Source organism: Sinocyclocheilus anshuiensis, unplaced genomic scaffold (genome assembly GCF_001515605.1).
Source record: "Sinocyclocheilus anshuiensis isolate Anshui unplaced genomic scaffold, SAMN03320099.WGS_v1.1 scaffold1386, whole genome shotgun sequence".
In the NCBI taxonomy this organism is placed as follows: Eukaryota; Metazoa; Chordata; class Actinopteri; order Cypriniformes; family Cyprinidae; genus Sinocyclocheilus; species Sinocyclocheilus anshuiensis.
The window spans coordinates 4,539-23,335 of NW_015555701.1; the positions used below are offsets into that span (position 1 = coordinate 4,539).

At 40.1% G+C, this 18,797-nt stretch overlaps 1 protein-coding gene across 1 annotated transcript; it reads left to right on the forward strand.

The window, feature by feature from the left end:
- The first annotated feature begins 2,433 nt into the window (after nucleotides 1-2,433).
- On the forward strand, nucleotides 2,434-17,421 carry dact3a (dishevelled-binding antagonist of beta-catenin 3a). Its single transcript, XM_016464527.1, has 4 exons — nucleotides 2,434-2,792; nucleotides 8,417-8,534; nucleotides 14,497-14,601; nucleotides 16,226-17,421. The coding sequence occupies exons 1-4, from the start codon at nucleotides 2,595-2,597 to the stop codon at nucleotides 17,308-17,310; spliced, it is 1,506 nt and encodes a 501-aa protein (XP_016320013.1). The 5' UTR covers nucleotides 2,434-2,594; the 3' UTR covers nucleotides 17,311-17,421.
- Nucleotides 17,422-18,797: the final 1,376 nt, after the last annotated feature.

Consider the following 18,797-nt stretch of genomic DNA (forward strand, 5'->3'; position numbering starts at 1 on the left):
CCCATCCAAAGTGCACACACACAGCAGTGAACACACACACACCGTGAACACACACCCGGAGCAGTGGGTGTGATTCACTTGATTCGCTTAATATTGTCTACACACATATTTAACATATATTTAACATTTCTGCACTCACAGACACAAAATGCAAGACTGAAAATTGAGTAAATAAAAGTAAACTATGAATATATTACCCTAGAAAGTGCTGCCCTACCACAATTTCTGATTGCCCCCCAGTCCAGCGAGCCTAGTACCGGGCCTGGTGATAACCCTGATGCGGTTTCTCTAGCTTTAAGGATGGCAGCTTAATATGATGTTTCAGCTCAACTTTGATATGCACATAGCATATTATTAGGTTTGATAGAGAAAGAATCAGCAAAACATCAAACTGAAGATCTGCGTTCACGCATTGATTCTGCTACATAAAGTCTAAGAGGTGAAAAACATAAATGAATAAAACAAGGCGACTTCTGGAAGGCACAATAATTGAGATGAGCACCACGACAGGCCTTATTAAATCCCTGCAAACCTCATAATATTAAAGCAATAATAGCTTCAGCAGTAGATGAGACTGAGGAGAAATGTAACCCATTTAATCCCACCGGTCACAATACTGACCGTAAAGAAGGTTTTCATTTATAAAGCTCTAAAAGTGTTACTGAATGGTGTTTTAGTGCATTTATTGAATCAAATGCATCAAAGCTCCAAAACGAAAGGCTTGTATGTTAACATAAAGATATGACAAAGATTTTCGGTACATGTTATGAATTCACAATTCTGAAGTTTTGTTGAGTGTGGTCACAGAATGAGTGAACATGCTGATGGTCAGATAGTGAGCAGTGGGATAACACTGCATATAAAACCAACTGCAGCTGTTACACTAAACTGTTGCAATGACAAAGTTACAGTGAATATTGCACTAAATTCAAAGTTTAAATGTTACAAATGAACTTTCAGTATTGATGATGTAATACTGGTAGCACTAATATAACAATTTTGTTGGCATGTTTCAATAAAGTAACAATTTTGAAATACGTTGATGGTTGTATTTTTTAATATTTATTTTTATAATTTTTATAAGGGTTTTTATGTGTAGTAGGAACACTAGAATGGGATGAAACAAGAGTTTAAAATAGCTGAGCTGAGATATATGCACATTCTGATGACTGCAGTAATATGTTAATTCATTATACACATTACCCCACCGGTCACAATTTTGACTGACCATAAAACACAAATTTTAACACACTTTTCCATTAAAAAAGACAATTATTGCGCATGCGCGCCCTCTGCTGGTGCTGAGGCGCATCACTACATTCAGTGTAATATTGAGCTTAATCTGTGAACCTCAGTCGTTAAATATCTATAAATAATAAATAAAATATACCAGTATCCGATATCAAGACACAGAGATATTAGTTTACAATCTAAAATTATAAACTCTGTAAATAAATCAATGCTCGTATACAAATGCGACAAAAAATGCAACTACTTTAAGTTTCAGTTTATTGGATGTTTTAAGCTTATAGAAAATTCTGAACAGTTTGCACTGATTGTTTTCTTTTTTTCTTGAACATATTTTATTTGTATAAACTGTAGTCTAAATTAAGCGTTCGTCAAAGTTCATTTACTTTGAGATCATGCTAGCCAGCTGATATCGTTTATGTAAATATCTAATTAATGATCACGTGAGCTGATGAAAGTTCTGAAGTTCAGATAGTCAGCAGCAGGAGGCGCTCTGACACCATCAACTTTGATTCATTAATTAAATATATGCAGTGTCCCTGCAGCACAAAAGCGGTAAGTCGCTGGGGTATATTTGTAGCAATAGCCAACAATACATTGTATGGGTCAAAATTATACATTTCTCTTTTATGCCAAAAATCATTAGGATATTAAGTAAAGATCATGTTCCATGAAGATATTTTGTAAATTTCCTACCGTAAATATATCAAAACTTAATTTTTGATTAGTAATATGCATTGCTAAGAACTTTAAAGATGATTTTCTCAATATTTAGATTTTTTTGCACCCTCAGATTCCAGATTTTCAAATATTGTCCTATCCTAACAAACCATGCATCAATGGAAAGCATATTTATTCTCAATTTCAAAAAAATTGACCCTTATGACTGATTTTGTGCTCCAGGGTCACATTTAATGTCATTCTTTTTTTTTTTATCTTCAACTTTCCATCTTTAAAACGTGCATACCATTCAGTTTATTAATGAAAAGAAAATGTCAAATAATTATGTAGCCATAATTAAACATTTGTATTAATGTAATTTTGATATCAGTATCTGGCATCTATTTGCACATCATCTGCGTCTCAAGGGGGCGGGGATTATAAAAATATTAATTTGCAGCGAGACTCCGTAGCCAATAAAAAGCGGAATATGCTAATGAGCTGTTAACAGCTGTGGAACCGGAGTCCAGCCGCAGTTTGCGAGGACCCAGGACCGGAGCCGTTAACTCTCTCAAACTGACTGGATTTGATCATGGACACCACGGTAACCTCGTTAAAAACGGCTGTCGGTGTGGTTTAACGCGAAGTGCTCCGTAGATGAGTTCGCGGTGAAGGAGTCGGTAATAATGTTCCGCTTGTTCTCGCTGGCGGCGGCGGAGCGCGGCGGACAGAAGCGGCGGCTCGAGCTCAGTCTGGCGGGGATCTGTGAGCTCGAGCTGCTCAAGCGGCGGCACGAGGCGCTGGTGGCCGGGGCGCTCGCGCTGCACTCTCCCGAACCCGAGCCGAAGAAAGCCGAGCGGCCGAGCGAAGATCCGACCCCGCCGGTAAGACTTGTTACAGTGTCAGGATTAAGGATACTTTGGAAATGTAACAGGTTGCAGATATTTATTTTGTATTTAAATTACGTAATTCTGTTACATGTATCTAGTTCAGTGCTAAAAATGATTCTCTTACTTAGTATTTCTGTCTTGTTTTCTAGTATAAATATCTAAACATTCTTGAATCCATATGCGAAATAACTTAATATATTACGTTGTTTTCTCTCAAAAAAATATATATATTAAATTTTGTTAGTTTTTGTTTAAAACAAGCAAAAATATCTGCCAATGGGATAAGACAAATAATCTTAATTCAAAGCTAAACAAGATGATTTTTCTTGCCCCATTGGCAGATATTTTTGCTTGTTTTAAACAAAAACTAACAAAATTTAATATATATATTTTTTTGAGAAAAAACAATGTAATATATTAAGTTATTTCACTTGTACAGTAAATGCATATTGATTCAAGAATGTTTAGATATTTATACTAGAAAACAAGACAGAAATACTGAGTAAAATAGTTTTTGCAGTGTTCCTCCCCAACACTGGTTATGTAGGGAAGGTTACTTTGGAAATGTAATCAGTAATGTAACTATTTCAATTACTTTGTTAATGTAACTGATTACATTTGATTACTTTGACTACTTTTCTAAATTTCTAACAAATGTTTTTAACTGTTAATTAGGGCTGCACGATTATGACAAAAATCATAATTGTCGATTATTGCCTTGAAATCGTAATTGCGATTATTAATTACGATTATCACTATTTACATTGAATGATGTTTATGCCATTGTTTGACGCAACTGCATGCCGTATTTTTACATGAAAATAAACCAGCTGAAAACACTCGAACTGAAAAACCTTTAGTGCTTTTCTACAGTATTAAGCCTCAACTATACATCGGATTGGTTTCTTCTTTAAATTATAAAAGAAGTAAAAATATGAATGGTATTATAATGTTATACTAAAACTAAAACAATGGAAAAACCCTTAAGATAACATGTAGAAAGGATAAAACATATCTTAAGCGTGCAGAATAACATAAGTGGACTTTGAACGATTAATTGCCGCTTTGAACGATTATGCATCCGTAATTGTAATCGCGATTAGAAATTCGATTAATTGTGCAGCCCTACTGTTAATCATTTTCAAACATGTAAAGCAGACAGGGTTAATAGAAATAGTTTAATAGCTATGATACTGGTTTTGAAATCAAATTTTTGCATAGTTATGACCGGAAACACTGGCATCAATGCCTGTTAATCTTAAAAAATAAAGCATACACATAAACCCAAATAGAAAATAAAAGAGTTATCAAATAAGCATGTGTCCTAAACTCCTGAAACATTGCTGGCTCATATTTTAGAGCAGTCAATGCAATTTATTAAAGAAATAAATTAAATATGTATGTGGGTGTGTGTGTGAAAATATTCAGATGTAACCCCCTTTCTGAAAAATTTTCATTTAATTACACATTTTCCTTCAGTAACTGATTGCAGTTACATTTATTTTGTAAATAAATTACATAATTTCGTTACATGTAACTAGTTACTCCCCAACACTGGTTATATATATATATATATAATCACGAGAACTTTAAAGGTGCTTAAACCGATTAGTGAGTGAGTTTAATTAATTGAAAAATGTGGATTTTTTTTTTTGTCTCAAGAAATTGCTGAAAAATGTCTAAATAAATTACAATAATAATAATAATGACAACAAAAAAAAATACACATGGATTTAAACATGAAATTTGGAAGTAGAAACAATATTTTCTTGTAAAACATACTGCAATCTCTTTTATATACAACTTCAAAAAAAAATTTTTTTACAGTGTAACTTTCATATTCTTCTGAGAAACATTTGTTAAAGTTTGTAGTATATCATGAGCAGAATGCAAGAAAACTTTCACATTCCTCAGAGAAACATGTTCATTTGTCATCGGTGATTTATTGGCCCACAGAAGACTAATGTGGTTGGGAAGCTAAAAAGTTTGGTTTCAGAGATTTATTACACAAGAGAAAGAGTTTTGTTAAATTTCTCACAGGACTTCGGCTGTCAGGAAAGAGGTTTGTGTGTTTCCTCCTCCATCGAAACAAACCGGACATTCATAATAAAGCGTCATCATTCATAGATCAGATTCAAACAGCAGGTCTGTGAGAGTCTCTGCAGTCAGTATGAAAACTAGAAAGAGCCTCTGAACCAGTTTACAGCAGTTCTGGACCAGTGAAATGAACTGAAATGACCTAAACATGCTGGATTATTGTACAGTATACATCATATTGGCCTTGTGCTGTCGTTCTCTTCCCGTGTTTTTCTGAAGGATGGAGGTGTTGGGCTTTAGATTGAGACCAGATTGACCTGATGGTGTTTGATGAGGGTCTGGATCTGAACAAACCTCATCTGTTCTAAACAAGGGGCTGGACACATACTCACTCACTCACTCACTCACTCACTCACTCACTCACTCACTCACTCACTCACTCACTCACTACACACACACACACACACACACGTTTATTCCTGACAGCAATCTGGCACAAAACAACAACTGGAAACACTTCACACAATGCCCTCGTTTCATCCGTGTGTGAGACGGCTGTTTGCCTTGTGTAAACACAAGTGTGAGTGTGTGTGTGTGTGTGTGTGTGTGTGTGTGTGTGTGTGTGTGTGTGTGTCGCTGTAGTGCTGGTGGTCTCTCAGCGGCCGCTCTGATTGGCCAGCACCGCTGTAATTAACAGCCTCGTCTTTCTCCTCCTGAAGCTACAGTGAAATAATAATTGCAGCGTTCAAACCAGTGAATAATTGATAAGAAAGAAAGGTTAAATTGCAGTGGAGCTGAGCTGCTTCTCTGATTGTGAACCATGTTTTATTCTGCTCAATCCTGAGTGTTTAAGAGTCTTTCCACCTGCTCAACATGCAGTCCTAAAAATAAAGGGTGTTTTCACAGCAATGCCATGCCATAGAAGAGTTCTGGGTTCCTCAAAGAACCTTTCAGTGATCAATTCTTAAAAGAAAGTTTTTATATTATAAAGAACCTTTTGTGGAATGGAAAGCTTCAACACTCTTAAAAATAAAAGTATCTGTGGTTCCATGGAAAGGTTCTTTAGAAGATTAAAATGTTCTTCAGACTAAGACGAAGTTACTTTTGAAAAAGTAATGCATTACAATATTGTGTTACTCCCTAAAAAAGTAACTAATTATGTTACTTAATTACTTTTTATAAAAATACTGAGTTACTTTTTCTCACCTGGGCTGGGCTTGTTTGTTAATAATATAAAAGTTATATTTCTGGCAAATATAAAAGCCCTTTTGCATCAAAAGTGAAATGAATGAGCCTCAGGCTGAGGGAAATGTAGATTCAAAAAGCTGAAACAAGCTTTCTACTGTGCTGTCATTCTTGATAGCATGAAAAATGTTACTTGAAACATGTAATCTGATTACGTAACTCTCGTTATTTGTAATGCTTTACCCCCAAAATTGGAGGAGCCACATGAGTTCTTTGATTTAAGCATCTCTCTCTAGTTTGAAATTGTTCGTCGACTAGCTCATTCATTGCTTGTACACATTGTAAATATTTACTTTACTACTTCACTCTCTCTCGCACTTTAAAAGAAAATAAACATTGTGACTAAATTATTGATTTTGTTGCCGTATTCTCTTCTTGTGCAGTTCCTTTCGCACATGGATACGCACACACATAAATCTTGATGTACCACAATTGATTGATGAGGGACGTAACATTGATAGTGAAATGCTTTTGTCAGATTGATTGAATCTCGTTAGAGCCGTTCCCATGACAGTTAGTATGCACTTCACCAGGTTAAGCTAACAGCCTTAGTGCATGATCTTATTTAGGGGTGCAGGAGCCATTAGCAAACACACACACACACACACACACGCACTGCTGACATCTGACCTGTAAACACACACACACACACATGCACCCCTCCCCCAAGCACACACATACGGCATTCATACGTGCACCTCAGTAAGAACCTCTGAGTGAAAGTGTGTGTGTGTGTTTGAACTTGTGTGCTGTTGTATATTGGTTAGTTGCATTGCAGTAGGTGTTTGACGTGATGTCACAGGACCGGCTCTAAATGACAGACGGACTTTAGATGGATGAGTTTCTTTGGTCAGCTGGAGTCCAGTGGGAATGACATCTGTCCAGCAGTTAGGAGAATTAAAACACACACACACACTCGTCAGCTGTCAGCTGTCGCCCCTCAAACCTCACTTCTGTACTGATTTGATCTGCTGTTGTTCTCATTAATCAGTCTGTCACATCATGTGTGGCTACATAACTAGATAACATGTTCAGGACGGGTTGGTTTGGTCATGTTTAGCCAGCAGTGGTTGTCTGGTTACTGTTGTGCTTTAGTTAAGAGTTAATCTGTTACGCTGTGTGTGTGTGTGTGTGTGTGTGTGTGTGTTTCAGATGTGATCAAATACTGTGATTTATACACTGTATATATTTTTTTTAAATTAGAATAAAGTTTAAAACAAAGATTATTGGAGTATATTTTACAATAATTTTTTTACAAGAATTTTAAAAGTCTTTCCACTTAATAATTATTTTTGTAATTATTTGTGAAATTTACTAGCAATTTCTGAGTGAACAACATTGTTTTAAACTAAATCCTACTAATTTGTTTTTTCAGTGTTGGCCCCTATGAAATACACCCCACCCCCCAAATTCCATGTTTTAGTTTCATTTTAATGGTTTTTATTTAAATTTCCAGTGTGTATTCATTAAAAAGTGGATGTATAATGAATTGAATTCATAACTTTTTATGTTTTAATTTTTTTGGATTCTGTGATTTATGATTTAATACAAATTTATTGTCAAACACATTGGTAATCAAATAAATGCATAAATCTTTAACAGTTTAATTAATATTTTAAGATGTAAAAAAAATCTAATGTAAGTGCTGCACAACAGAATCTCACTGTTAGAAATAAAAATAGATGAAAAAATGAGTAATATTACTTTGAAATTATTTATAAATAAACTGTATTATTATTATTCTGTCATAATTTCTTCTAGCTGAACCGAACTTTTATTTTGGCGGGTTGTAGTGCAGTTCTTTGTGTTTCTGTGTATTCTGATAGTGTTTCTCAAAGTAAGTGGTGAAATGCTGCTGAAGTGATTCTCAGATGAAGTTGGTGTGTTGATGTGCTCATGTAGGGCGTGCTTTTGATTTATTCATACAAAATTTGACATTTATAAAGTGATTTAAAAAAAAAATGTTTTACTAGATTCTATGTTTTCGGCATTGCTGTAATCTTAGGGCCCTACGTTTACATCATCCTGGTCCAAGCAGAACATTTGAGCTCATTCTGGAGATGTAGATGGTCACAGTGAATTACACACAGGACATTACGTTCCTCTTGTTCCCAGAAGGCCGTTCTGCATTCTCAGCTCATCTGATTTTAATAAACCTACGCAGAGATCATTTCACACTCTCACAGCACTCACATTAACGCCAGACACAGGCGAGCCAGAATGCCGTGAGATAATGCAGTAATTAGGACACACACATGATGAGTGTGGAGTATTTATAGAGATCAGCTGATGGAGCGGCGTTAAGCGTCCTGATGTGAGCGTGTTGATGTTTTCAGGACGGCTCGTGGAGTCTGATGAACATCTTGCAGCATCAGGTGGGAGAGCTAAAGGTGGACACAGACAGCGGCTCAGTGGAGCCCCCTACTGACGCTGGAGACATTCCAGCCTCTTCAGGTATGGATAATGTTCACGTGATCACGTTACTAAGGACCTATGAAATCTGTTTTATTTTTTCCCAAATTCCGTTTTTTTTTTTTTTTTCTCCAAATTCCGTTTTTTCCTTTAAAATTTTTCTGGACTCCTTTTTAAATGGTTAAATAACATTGTATTAATCAAAAAGCATGTCTAATTGATTAAAATCATGCAACTTATACAATTTCAAGTTTTTTTTCTCACTGTAGTCACTGCAAAAAATATATTTTTAAAAATAATATTATTTATAAAATAATAGTATTTTTGTCTCGTTTTCTAGTATAACTATCTAAAAACTCTTGAATCAAGATGAATATACTGTACAAGTAAAATGACTTCAGATATTTTGTTTTGTGTAAAAAAAATATATAAAATTTGTTAGTTTTTCCTTAAAACAAGCAAAAATATCTGCCAATGGGGCAAGAAAATAATCTTGTTTAGTTATAAAATAATAGTATTTTTGTCTCGTTTTCTAGTATAACTATCTAAAAACTCTTGAATCAAGATGAATATACTGTACAAGTAAAATGACTTAAGATATTTTGTTTTGTGTAAAAAAAATATATAAAATTTGTTAATTTTTCCTTAAAACAAGCAAAAATATCTGCCAATGGGGCAAGAAAATAATCTTGTTTAGCCTTTGAATTAAGATTATTTGTCTTACCCCACTGGCAGATATTTTTGCTTGTTTTAAGGAAAAACTAACACAATTTTGATAATTACTTGTCAAGTAAATGCATGTTGATTCAAGAATGTTTAGATATTTATACTAGAAAACAAGACAAAAAATAAGTAAGAAAATCATTTTTTTGCAGTGTATGTTTTATTGTTACTAAATTCTGTGTTTTAACATGTCTAATTATTTGAATGTGGAATCAATTCCATAGTGGAATTGATTTTTAATGATAGCTTGTCTTATAAAGACGGACCTACTGTGAGCTGCGAGGTTGTAAATCAGTGTTATTTGCTTCTGTTGAAGCCATTTGATAAAGCATTTTCAACTAATTTTTAAATAATTGTGTTCAGTACTTGAATTCCTGGTTCATTACCTATAAAATATCCACCAGAATATCACGGCAAAAGAACATTTTCATGAAGCACTGCGAATGATGTAATCATAAACTTGAATGTCTTAATTATTGTTATGCGTATTTTGCAGAAAACTTAAAACATAGTTTCTATACTCGGCTAACAAGCAACGTTCTGGCAAGGTGTTCTCAAAGTTATGATATGAACAAACATTCTTCCAGTAACATTAATAGAACGTTCGTTCAAAGTTATCTGGTCTGTAATAATGTTCTTAAAACTTTAGCACTAAAGCATTATTTATACATCGTTCATTTATGGAATGTTTTTTCCCGAAACGTTTTAGTAGGATGTTCATCTAATGTTGTTTAAATGTTACTATTTGTTTCAGAACATTCCAAGAACATTCAAAAGTAACGTTTCGATAATACTTGTAAAATTATAAAATGGAATGTTAATCTCTTAATGTTCACATCGCCAAGAGAAAATATTTTAAAACATTAAAAAACTGGATGTTTTGAACATTCAGAGAACATTCAGAAATATCATTTTAATAACTTAATGTATGAATAAATTAATGAACGAATGATTGAATGAGGTATTTATATATGGGAATGTTTTTACCATACATAAATGCCAAAATATAAGAACATTTAAAAAAATAGACACAGATTTTCCTAGATCATATTTTTGTTTGCTAGGTATTTATAATCAACATCTTAGAATGAACAGTTTTACATTACACTTCTCCATTGTTTTTATTTTGATTATTCCATTGTCAATGCTTCATGGGATTGTAGTTCTTTCCTTCATTTAAGTCTTAAATTAAGTCGCTTTGTGTCCTGATCATTAGGGTTTGTTTTACCATAATAACGTCTGACTGTACATCATCTCTTATATCTCAAATTCAGTGCTTTTCGGCTGGACGATTTCTCAGATTTTATTGATTAATTTGAATGTTTTGCCACGATTTCATTTTTTTTTACATAGAGGAATTGTGGTTTTGAATAAAAATATTAGCAAACGTTACAATTAGACACATTGCCAATCTTCCAGTGCTGAGCGCCGCGTTTTTAGACGCTGTTTAATGAATGAGACGCTGCAAAAAACGCAAGATGCAACTCAATGGTCAAACGCGTCCGTCAAGCGCATGTTTACAAAGAATAGCAATGGAAAAGCGGAAAGCTGTGCAGAACTGCTACTGTATGTCTAAAATTGATGTTTGATGATGCTGACAGCTGCTGCTGTTTACATTCACTGTTAATAATCATCTATTACTGCTGTTATACTGACAGTCAAGAAGAGTCTGAGTCATCTGGACTTTATGAGTCAATCTCTAAAACTCTACTCTACTCTAACCTCTAAAACAAGGTCTACATTATGGCCTTTATGTTTCATGCATCTTTCTGCAAAGATATTTAACAAGTGAATTTGTTTTACGTTTACAGCATGTTAAACTGTAATCCACTATCCAGTGGGCCAACCTCTGCTTGGAGACTGACCTCCGTAACAGACAAAGAGCTGTTCAGAGCTTCTGAAGCTCCGGGTGTGGTCCACGTATATGATCAACGCTCTTACGGGACACAGCAACGCTAAGGCTGGGTCTGCCTCCTCCAAGGGCAGTGCTTGCAGGTTCACCACCTGATCGCGAAAAGGCGTGGTGGGAACCTTGGGAACGTATCCAGGCCGGGGTCTCAGGATGACGTGAGAGTAGGCCAGCCCAAGCACAAGGCACTCTTCGCTCACCAAAATGCTTGGAGGTCCCCAACCCTCTTGATGGAAGTGAAGAACACCAGTTCACAAACAGACTCCACTTTAGTGCATAGGCTTGCCTCGTAGAGGGAGCTCTAGCCGGAGTGATGGTGTCAACCACCACCGGTGGCAGATCACTTAAGTCTGTCGCGTCCCGTCCAGGAGCCACACCTGGAGGTCCCAGAGATCTGGACGCAGGTGCCGAGCCCCTGAGAAAGAAGATCCTTCCTCAGAGGGATGCACCAGGGAGGGGCTGTTGCGAGGAGAATGAGTTCCGAAAACCAGGTCCAGGTGGGCCAGTAAGGCGCAACAAGACCTGTTCCTCGTCCTCCCTGACCTTGCACAGTGTCTGTGCGAGAAGGCTCATTGGGGGAAACGCATATTTGCGTAGAGCCCGAGGCCAGCTGTGTGCCAGTGCGTCCGTGCCGAGAGGGGCCTCAGTTAGGGAGTAATACAGCTGGCAGTGGGAGGATTCATGGGAAGCAAGCAGGTCTACCTGGGCTTCCCCGAATCGACTCCAGATCAGCCGGATCGTCTCGGGATAGAGTCGCCATTCTCCGGGGAACGTGAGCTGTCGTGAGATCATGTCGGCTGCACGATTGAGCTCCCCCAGAATTTAGATGGCGTGCAGCAACTTGAGACGCGTCTGATTCCAGAGGAGGAGATGACGGGCGAGCTGTGACATGCGATGTGATCGTAGACCTCCCTGCCGGTTGATGTACGAGGCAGCCGCAGTGTTGCCCGTGCAGACCAACACGTGCTTGTCTTGCAGCAGTGGCCGAAACTGCCACAAGACCAGATGCACTGCCAACAGCTCTAGGCAGTTGATGTGCCAAAGCAGTCGAGGCCCTGTCCAGTGCCCCGAGGCTGCCTGCCCGTTGCATGTAGCGCCCCAGCCCGTACTGGATGCATCCGTCGTGACAACGACGTGCCAGGATACTTGTTCTAAGGGCACCTCGGCCCGTAGAAAGGCAAGGTCCATCCATGGGCTGAATAGGCGGCGACATTCCGGCGTGATGGTCACGCGAAGTGTGCCGTGACGCTATGCCCATCTCGGGACTCGGGAATGTAACCAGTGCCGAAGTGGTCTCATATGAAGCAATCCGAGCGGTGTGACTGCGGCTGCAGATGCCATATGCCCCAAGAGCCTCTGAAAATGCACTGACTGGGCACACTCGTTGGTGAGACGCGCCGTCATATCACCGAGTCTAACTCCATATCAAGAAAAGAGATTTTCTGCACGGGGGAGAGTTTGCTTTTTTCCCAGTTGACCAGAAGCCCCAACTGGCTGAGGTGCCGGCGCACCAGGTCCCTGTGATCGCACAACTGCTCTCGTGACCGGGCCATGATGAGCCAGTTGTTGAGGTAGTTGAGGATCCTGATGCCCCCTTCCCATAACGGTGCAAGGGCGTCCTCTGCGACTTTCGTAAAGACACAGGGGGACAGGGACAACCCGAAGGGGAGGACCCTGTACTGCCATACCCGACCCTCGAATGCAAACCTTAGGAACGGCCTGTGTTGAGAAAGAATCGAGACATGAAAGTAAGCATCCTTCAGGTCGACCGCTGCAAACCAATCCTGAGGCTGGATGCATCTGATGATGCGCTTCTGCATCAACATCTTGAATGATGCGCAGATCCAGGATTGGGCATGATTAAGTAAGGGCTGTAAAACCCTGACTTCATCTCGGCTGGAGGGACAGGCTCAATTGCATCCTTCGCCAGTAGGACAGCAATCTCGTCGCGCAGGACAGGGGCATCTCGAGCTGCCACCAAAGTCTTGAGAACGGCGCTGAACCTGGGGGTCGCCTGGCGAACTGAATCGCGTAGCTGAGCCAGTGGGACTTGTTGGGCAGCACAAGCCACGCTTCCAAGCTCCGTGCAAGCGACACCAAAGGGACAATCGACGCACCCACGGTGGTGCAGCAGTGAGAAGTCATGCTGGATTGCACAGAAGGCATCGCGTCCTGGCTCATCACAGCAGGACTCCCCGTGTTCCCGGAGGGACTGGCCAGAGATTCGTGGAGAGGCAACGCGTCCCCACGCTGCGATCTCTTGGCTGCTGGCGATATGGGGCGTCGGGGGCAAGAATGAGGAGGCAACACGTCGCTCACTGCCAACCCACGAGCCTGATAGCCTTTTTAGAGGACTTAGGGGCTGGCTGGGACACGGGGGGCGGCGCCGCAGTCCTCCAAGAGGCTCCATGCGCCAGCCTCGACAGTGTCTCAGCACAGGGCGGAGGCGGTGTTCAACAGGGACACTGCTGTTTGTGCCGTAACGCCAACCAGGAACAGCTTCTTTCTTCCAGTCAGAACGAAAAGGCTTTGTGGAGAAGAAATCATTCACCCACTTGGCTCCAAAGCAAAAATCTGAATGAGTGGATGCACCTGTCGCCTATTTATACCTGTATGCACAGGGAGTGGCTCAGGTATGCAAAATCCACTAGCCAAATTTCCTTGGCGTTTTCTCTTAATCAGAGAGGATTCGGGCTCCCAAGTAAGACCCCTAATGTCGTCATCGACATAACTCGAAGTGACCGACAGATAGGGAACTTACTTCCCAGTCCAAACAGAGCTTTAATTGAAACTAAGCTGCAAAACAGCACATTCTAAACTTTAATAACTTTATGTTCTCTTAAAGTCAGAGCGGATTGGGGCTCTCAAGTAAACCCCCCATGTAGTCACGACATAACTCGAAGTGACCGACAGATAGGGAACCATATATTGTCGTGGTCCTGTGTTTATTAGTCACGTTGAATCAATGAAAGCAGTTAAATCTTCTGTTTATTCAGCTACCGCTATAGGGATTTTCTGGATTTCTTCTGCGGGGCATATTTGGAGTAATTTTCTTCTGCAGGGCGTATCCTCTGGCCTTCAGATGGAGATTTCCAACTGATCACAGAACTGTGCTTTGCTGACAAGATGCACGCATGAATATCGCAGCTTTTGCTTAATATCGATTGCGATTTATCGTGCAGCCCTACCCAGAACACAATTTTGATTTAGGTGGAACCTCTGGGAAGGAGGTTTTGATCCCTGGAACGCGATTTTGGAGCAGTTTTGATTTTCTCTCAGTACACATTTGGGCTAAATTTAAATATCAGTTGTGCTGGTTTTGTTATGCAGACCTGGCAACCCTGTGTAACGTGTGTGTGTGTTTTCTGTCAGGTTTTCCTGAGCAGGCTGAGGGTCTGTCTGCTGTCGGCCCGTCCGACACTTCTGGTCTCGGTGAGATCCGCCCTGTCCGGCTTTCTGAGAGACCCAAGTCTGTTGGTAAGCGGACCACCCATATCCTCCCTACACACACACTTACAGAGATCCAATTCACTCCATGTGGCTTCAGTGCCAGAAATCTGAAACGCCTAACCTTCATGAGGATGAGATGATGATGAGAGAAAAGTACTGAATTTCACTCTTTAGTTCTAGACTGTCCTTAAGATGTACGGAAAGTGTGTTGTATTTTGGCAGTGAAATGGTTAAACCAGAGACTTCCTGTCAGACATCTCTCACACACACACACACACACACACACACAGTGTCATGAGACCTTAAAGCTTCAGTGTGAAAATACATTCCTGTTGAAAGAAAGACCCTCTCTGTTAGATGGAACACAGACACACACACACACTCTCTCTCATAAACACACACACACACAGACTGAAGCGCAGTCTCACATGTATAAAGGCCGTGTTGTGTTGGACGTTTAGACATGTAAATATATATTAGGGATGCAACAATACAGTTAGCCCATGGTTCAGTACATACCGGTTCTGATGGCTTGGCACGTCAGAGTGTTATTTGCAATTTAAAATGTGTTTTTCAAAGCAAATGATCAAAAAAGACCCGTCTGTACACTGAAGAAAAACATGGATTATCATAAGGGGTGGAATGGTTCGCGGAAAAAAATCGAACCGGAAAAAAATCGAACCGTACGGTTCTCCACACACTAGGACCGCGGTTCAACTTAAATCTGACAACGCATCTGTAAAAAAAAAAACGTGGACAAACCATTCGCTCTTGTTAAATGCGAATGCCGTATGCTGGAATATGAGCAGTCATTTATTCAGTCATCACCCGGGTGCTGATAGTGCACGTGCACAGATGAGACTTGAACAGCACACGTTGATATCCGTGTTTAAGTTAAAACTAAATAGTTTAAACTAAACTCATGTAAGCTTTGCCAGTTTAAACATTTAAGAGCCAGAGGACGCGAGCTTGCGCGCGCAGTGAAAAGATTTGAGCGTGCGCTCATCCGAAGCGTGCAAACCCACGCCTAAGAACGTGCGCAAATATTAAGCTCTCTCTGAAATATTGTTTAAATGGACAAATTCACACAAAATTTGTCAAAATGCCCGTCTTAGTAAGTATCCTCTAACTTTTATTTTAGATGCAATTAATCGCGATTAATCGTTTGACAGCAGTGTAATGTTTAAATAGACTAAATAAAATGAGTTGTTCTACTGACATATCTGGACTGGACTTTATTATAAGAACATTATCCACCTTATTCTTCCCGGGAAAATGGCCCATTTTCCCGTAAAGCCATTTCTAAATTTTATGGGTCTTGCTTCCAGTCTCATTTGCTTTCAGCTATTTTTAGCTGTACAAAACTGCTTGTTTTGCTGCTTGATATTGCAAATTGGTTTGTCCTATTATATTATTTTAGTGTATTAACTTAATCATGAACACACTGGTTTGTAGTGCAAACAGTTTTACCGTTTACTGCACATTGTCACTCTTCTCGTTATTTCTCTGTAGCGGCTAATGAACCAGAAGTCTCGCCCATAGGCTTACTTCTGCATTTAGGAATAAGGTGGATAAGCACTAATCTGTGTTCGTTTAGGTTGAGGCTGCTGTATGTTGTTTTCATGCTAACTGTCAGCGTCTCACTCTGCAGGTGACGTATTCGTCAGCTGTGAGCTGAACGCTCGCGCCACGGTTCCCTGCTCTTTCTCTGCACCCTATCCGCCTCTAGAGGGCATCACTGAAGACGAGCCGTGGATCTGGCATCCCAGTGAGGACGCAGAGGAGGAAGAACCCGGCGCAGACGACTACAGACAGACGCAGCATGCCGAAACGTACATCCTCGGCATGATCCAGCACCGCTTGCCTCCCGCCCGACCCACCAAACCCCGCACCAGCCTGGGACCCGAGGCCCGAGCCGTGGTCCGACAGAGCAGCCTGTGCCGCATGGATCTGGCGTACATCCCCGAGGAGAGACATGCATGCTATCCCCGACTCGCCGGGATCCACTGCGGCGCTCTGGATCCCAGCAGCAGCGAAGCCGAATCCTATCATAACGCTCGCTCGGCATCGTCCGACGAGCTTGTGAACGCGCAATACATCCCAGCGCAGCCGTGCCACGCTCAAACCGTCGCGCACCGAACGCACGCCGCTCCCAAACCCACCACCTCACAGCTCAGAGCCACGGCAAAGAAGTGCCGCTTCACGGAGGACAAGATTGCGCAGAAGAAACCCGGACGAAAAGCATGCCGCGCTCAATCAGAGAACAGCCTGCTTGGGCAAAGAGAGCGCAAATATAACACTATGGAGCGTGACTCTCAAGCTAAAACACGCCGCGGCTCCGGTCACCGTCGCTGGCGTTCCACGCTAGAACTGAGTCAGGACGAAGCCGAGATGCCTTCTGAGCAGCCAATCAGACGCTTGCGCAAACCTCGCGTCTATGCCCAACCGCACCTTCATCATCATCTTCATCAGTTCCCGCCAGACGGCTACGTGCTCCGAGAGTCGGAGTCCAGTCTGAGCGAGGCCGAGTCGCCCGGCTCCAGCTCGCTCTCCAGCGACTCCGACGAGAGCGGCGGATTGGTCTGGCCGCAGCAGCTCAATCCACAGCTGGCTCCACCCTCTCCATCACACCCGCCGCAGCCCAAAGCCTTCGTGAAGATCAAGGCGTCGCATGCACTCAAGAAGAAGATCCTGAGGTTCAGGAGCGGATCACTCAAAGTCATGACCACCGTATGAGCGACAAACACCGGCCTAATCACAGTGAACTGAAAGCAGTTTGAATTGAAGTGGCAAACAGGGTGACCCTTCGCAGGGAGTTTGATTGACAGGTGGTCTGACCAATCATAACGCCGAATCTGCTTTTACAACATTACAAAATCTGTTGAAATCTGCTTTTGTCTGACAAACAAACCAGACAGGACAGTACATTAACGTCGGTGGACTTTTGAAAAACGGTACATTGACATCTTTACAGAGTTAAAACAAGATACCTTCTGATGTTCATTCATGTTTATTTCATGCTTTAACTAGTAAAGAGGAAGAGACTATCAGTTCACGTTATGGTTGCAAAAAGGTGGAAAATTTCCAGTAAATTTCGAAAACATTCCAGAAATGTTCGAAAATTTCCAGGATTTTTTGGAATCTTCCAGGGATTTTTGGAAAGTTTTTGGAAATTTACTGGAAATTTTCCACACTTTTGCAACCCTAGTTCACGTGCAGCTTGAACTGAAGCGTTTCAGTGATTTGTCACGTACACACTGCAAGTTTCATGAGTGACAACTGCATTTAAATGCGGGAGTGAGTCCAGTAAATTATCATTCCATGTGTGTACGGAACAGCAGTCACTCCCGCATTTGTAACCACAGCAACATTTTGTCGTCTTGCGGGAGTGAATAAGAATTTAGCCGTTTGGTATCTGCCATTTGACTCTTTTTATCTGTCGATTTTAACTAAACTACCGCTGATAGACATGCTGTGTTTTGTTTATGCTCGGGAGGCTGCTTTAGAGAACGCTGTCTTGCAGTGTTGCCATATCCTCTTTTTACAAGCGCTTTTAGGCATGTTGTTTGGTCTTAGCTCATAAAGATAGGCACTTTATGGAGTTAATAAAGTGGTCTGTTGCGGATGTGAGATATATGATTTTTTTGGTGTTATAAAACGTATAGCATTTGGGTGTTTTAGTGTTTTTTTTGTGCTTGTCCTTGTTTGTTGTTGTTTTTGTTTTTTCTATGAAGATCTGGCAACGCTAACACTTTGCTGCAATTTTAGCTGCAGTGTGTATGTGGCTACTCAAGAGCCCCAAACACGTTTGAATTTCTTAAAAAATAACAACTGTAATATTGTGAGATATTATTTACATTTCTAATATTGGTTTTCTGTTTTAATATACTTTAAAATATAATTTATTTATTATCCGTGCTGGAAACAGTTGCGCTCTTTCATGTTTTTATTTTTTTGGAAACTGATACTTTTTTCTGGATTCTTTTATGAATGAAAAGTTAAAAGGAACAGCATTTATTTAAAATAATTTCTAACAATATGAGTCTTTACTACCACTTTTTATCCATTTAACACATCCTTGCTGAATGAAAGTATTCATTAATTTCAAAAAATTAAAGAACAAAATTTACTGACTCCAAAGCTTTTGAACGGTAGTGTATATTGTAACACAAGATTTACATTTTTTTATTTTATATTCATAAAAGAATCCTGAAAAGTATCAC

Excerpts from the sequence above, each read along its gene's own strand:
- dact3a (XM_016464527.1), top strand. The coding sequence starts at position 2,595 with ATGTTCCGCTTGTTCTCGCTGGCGGCGGCGGAGCGCGGCGGACAGAAG. Across the intron at positions 2,793-8,416 it reads GCGAAGATCCGACCCCGCCG|GACGGCTCGTGGAGTCTGAT; the intron begins GTAAGACTTGTT and ends TGATGTTTTCAG. Across the intron at positions 14,602-16,225 it reads TGAGAGACCCAAGTCTGTTG|GTGACGTATTCGTCAGCTGT; the intron begins GTAAGCGGACCA and ends CTCACTCTGCAG.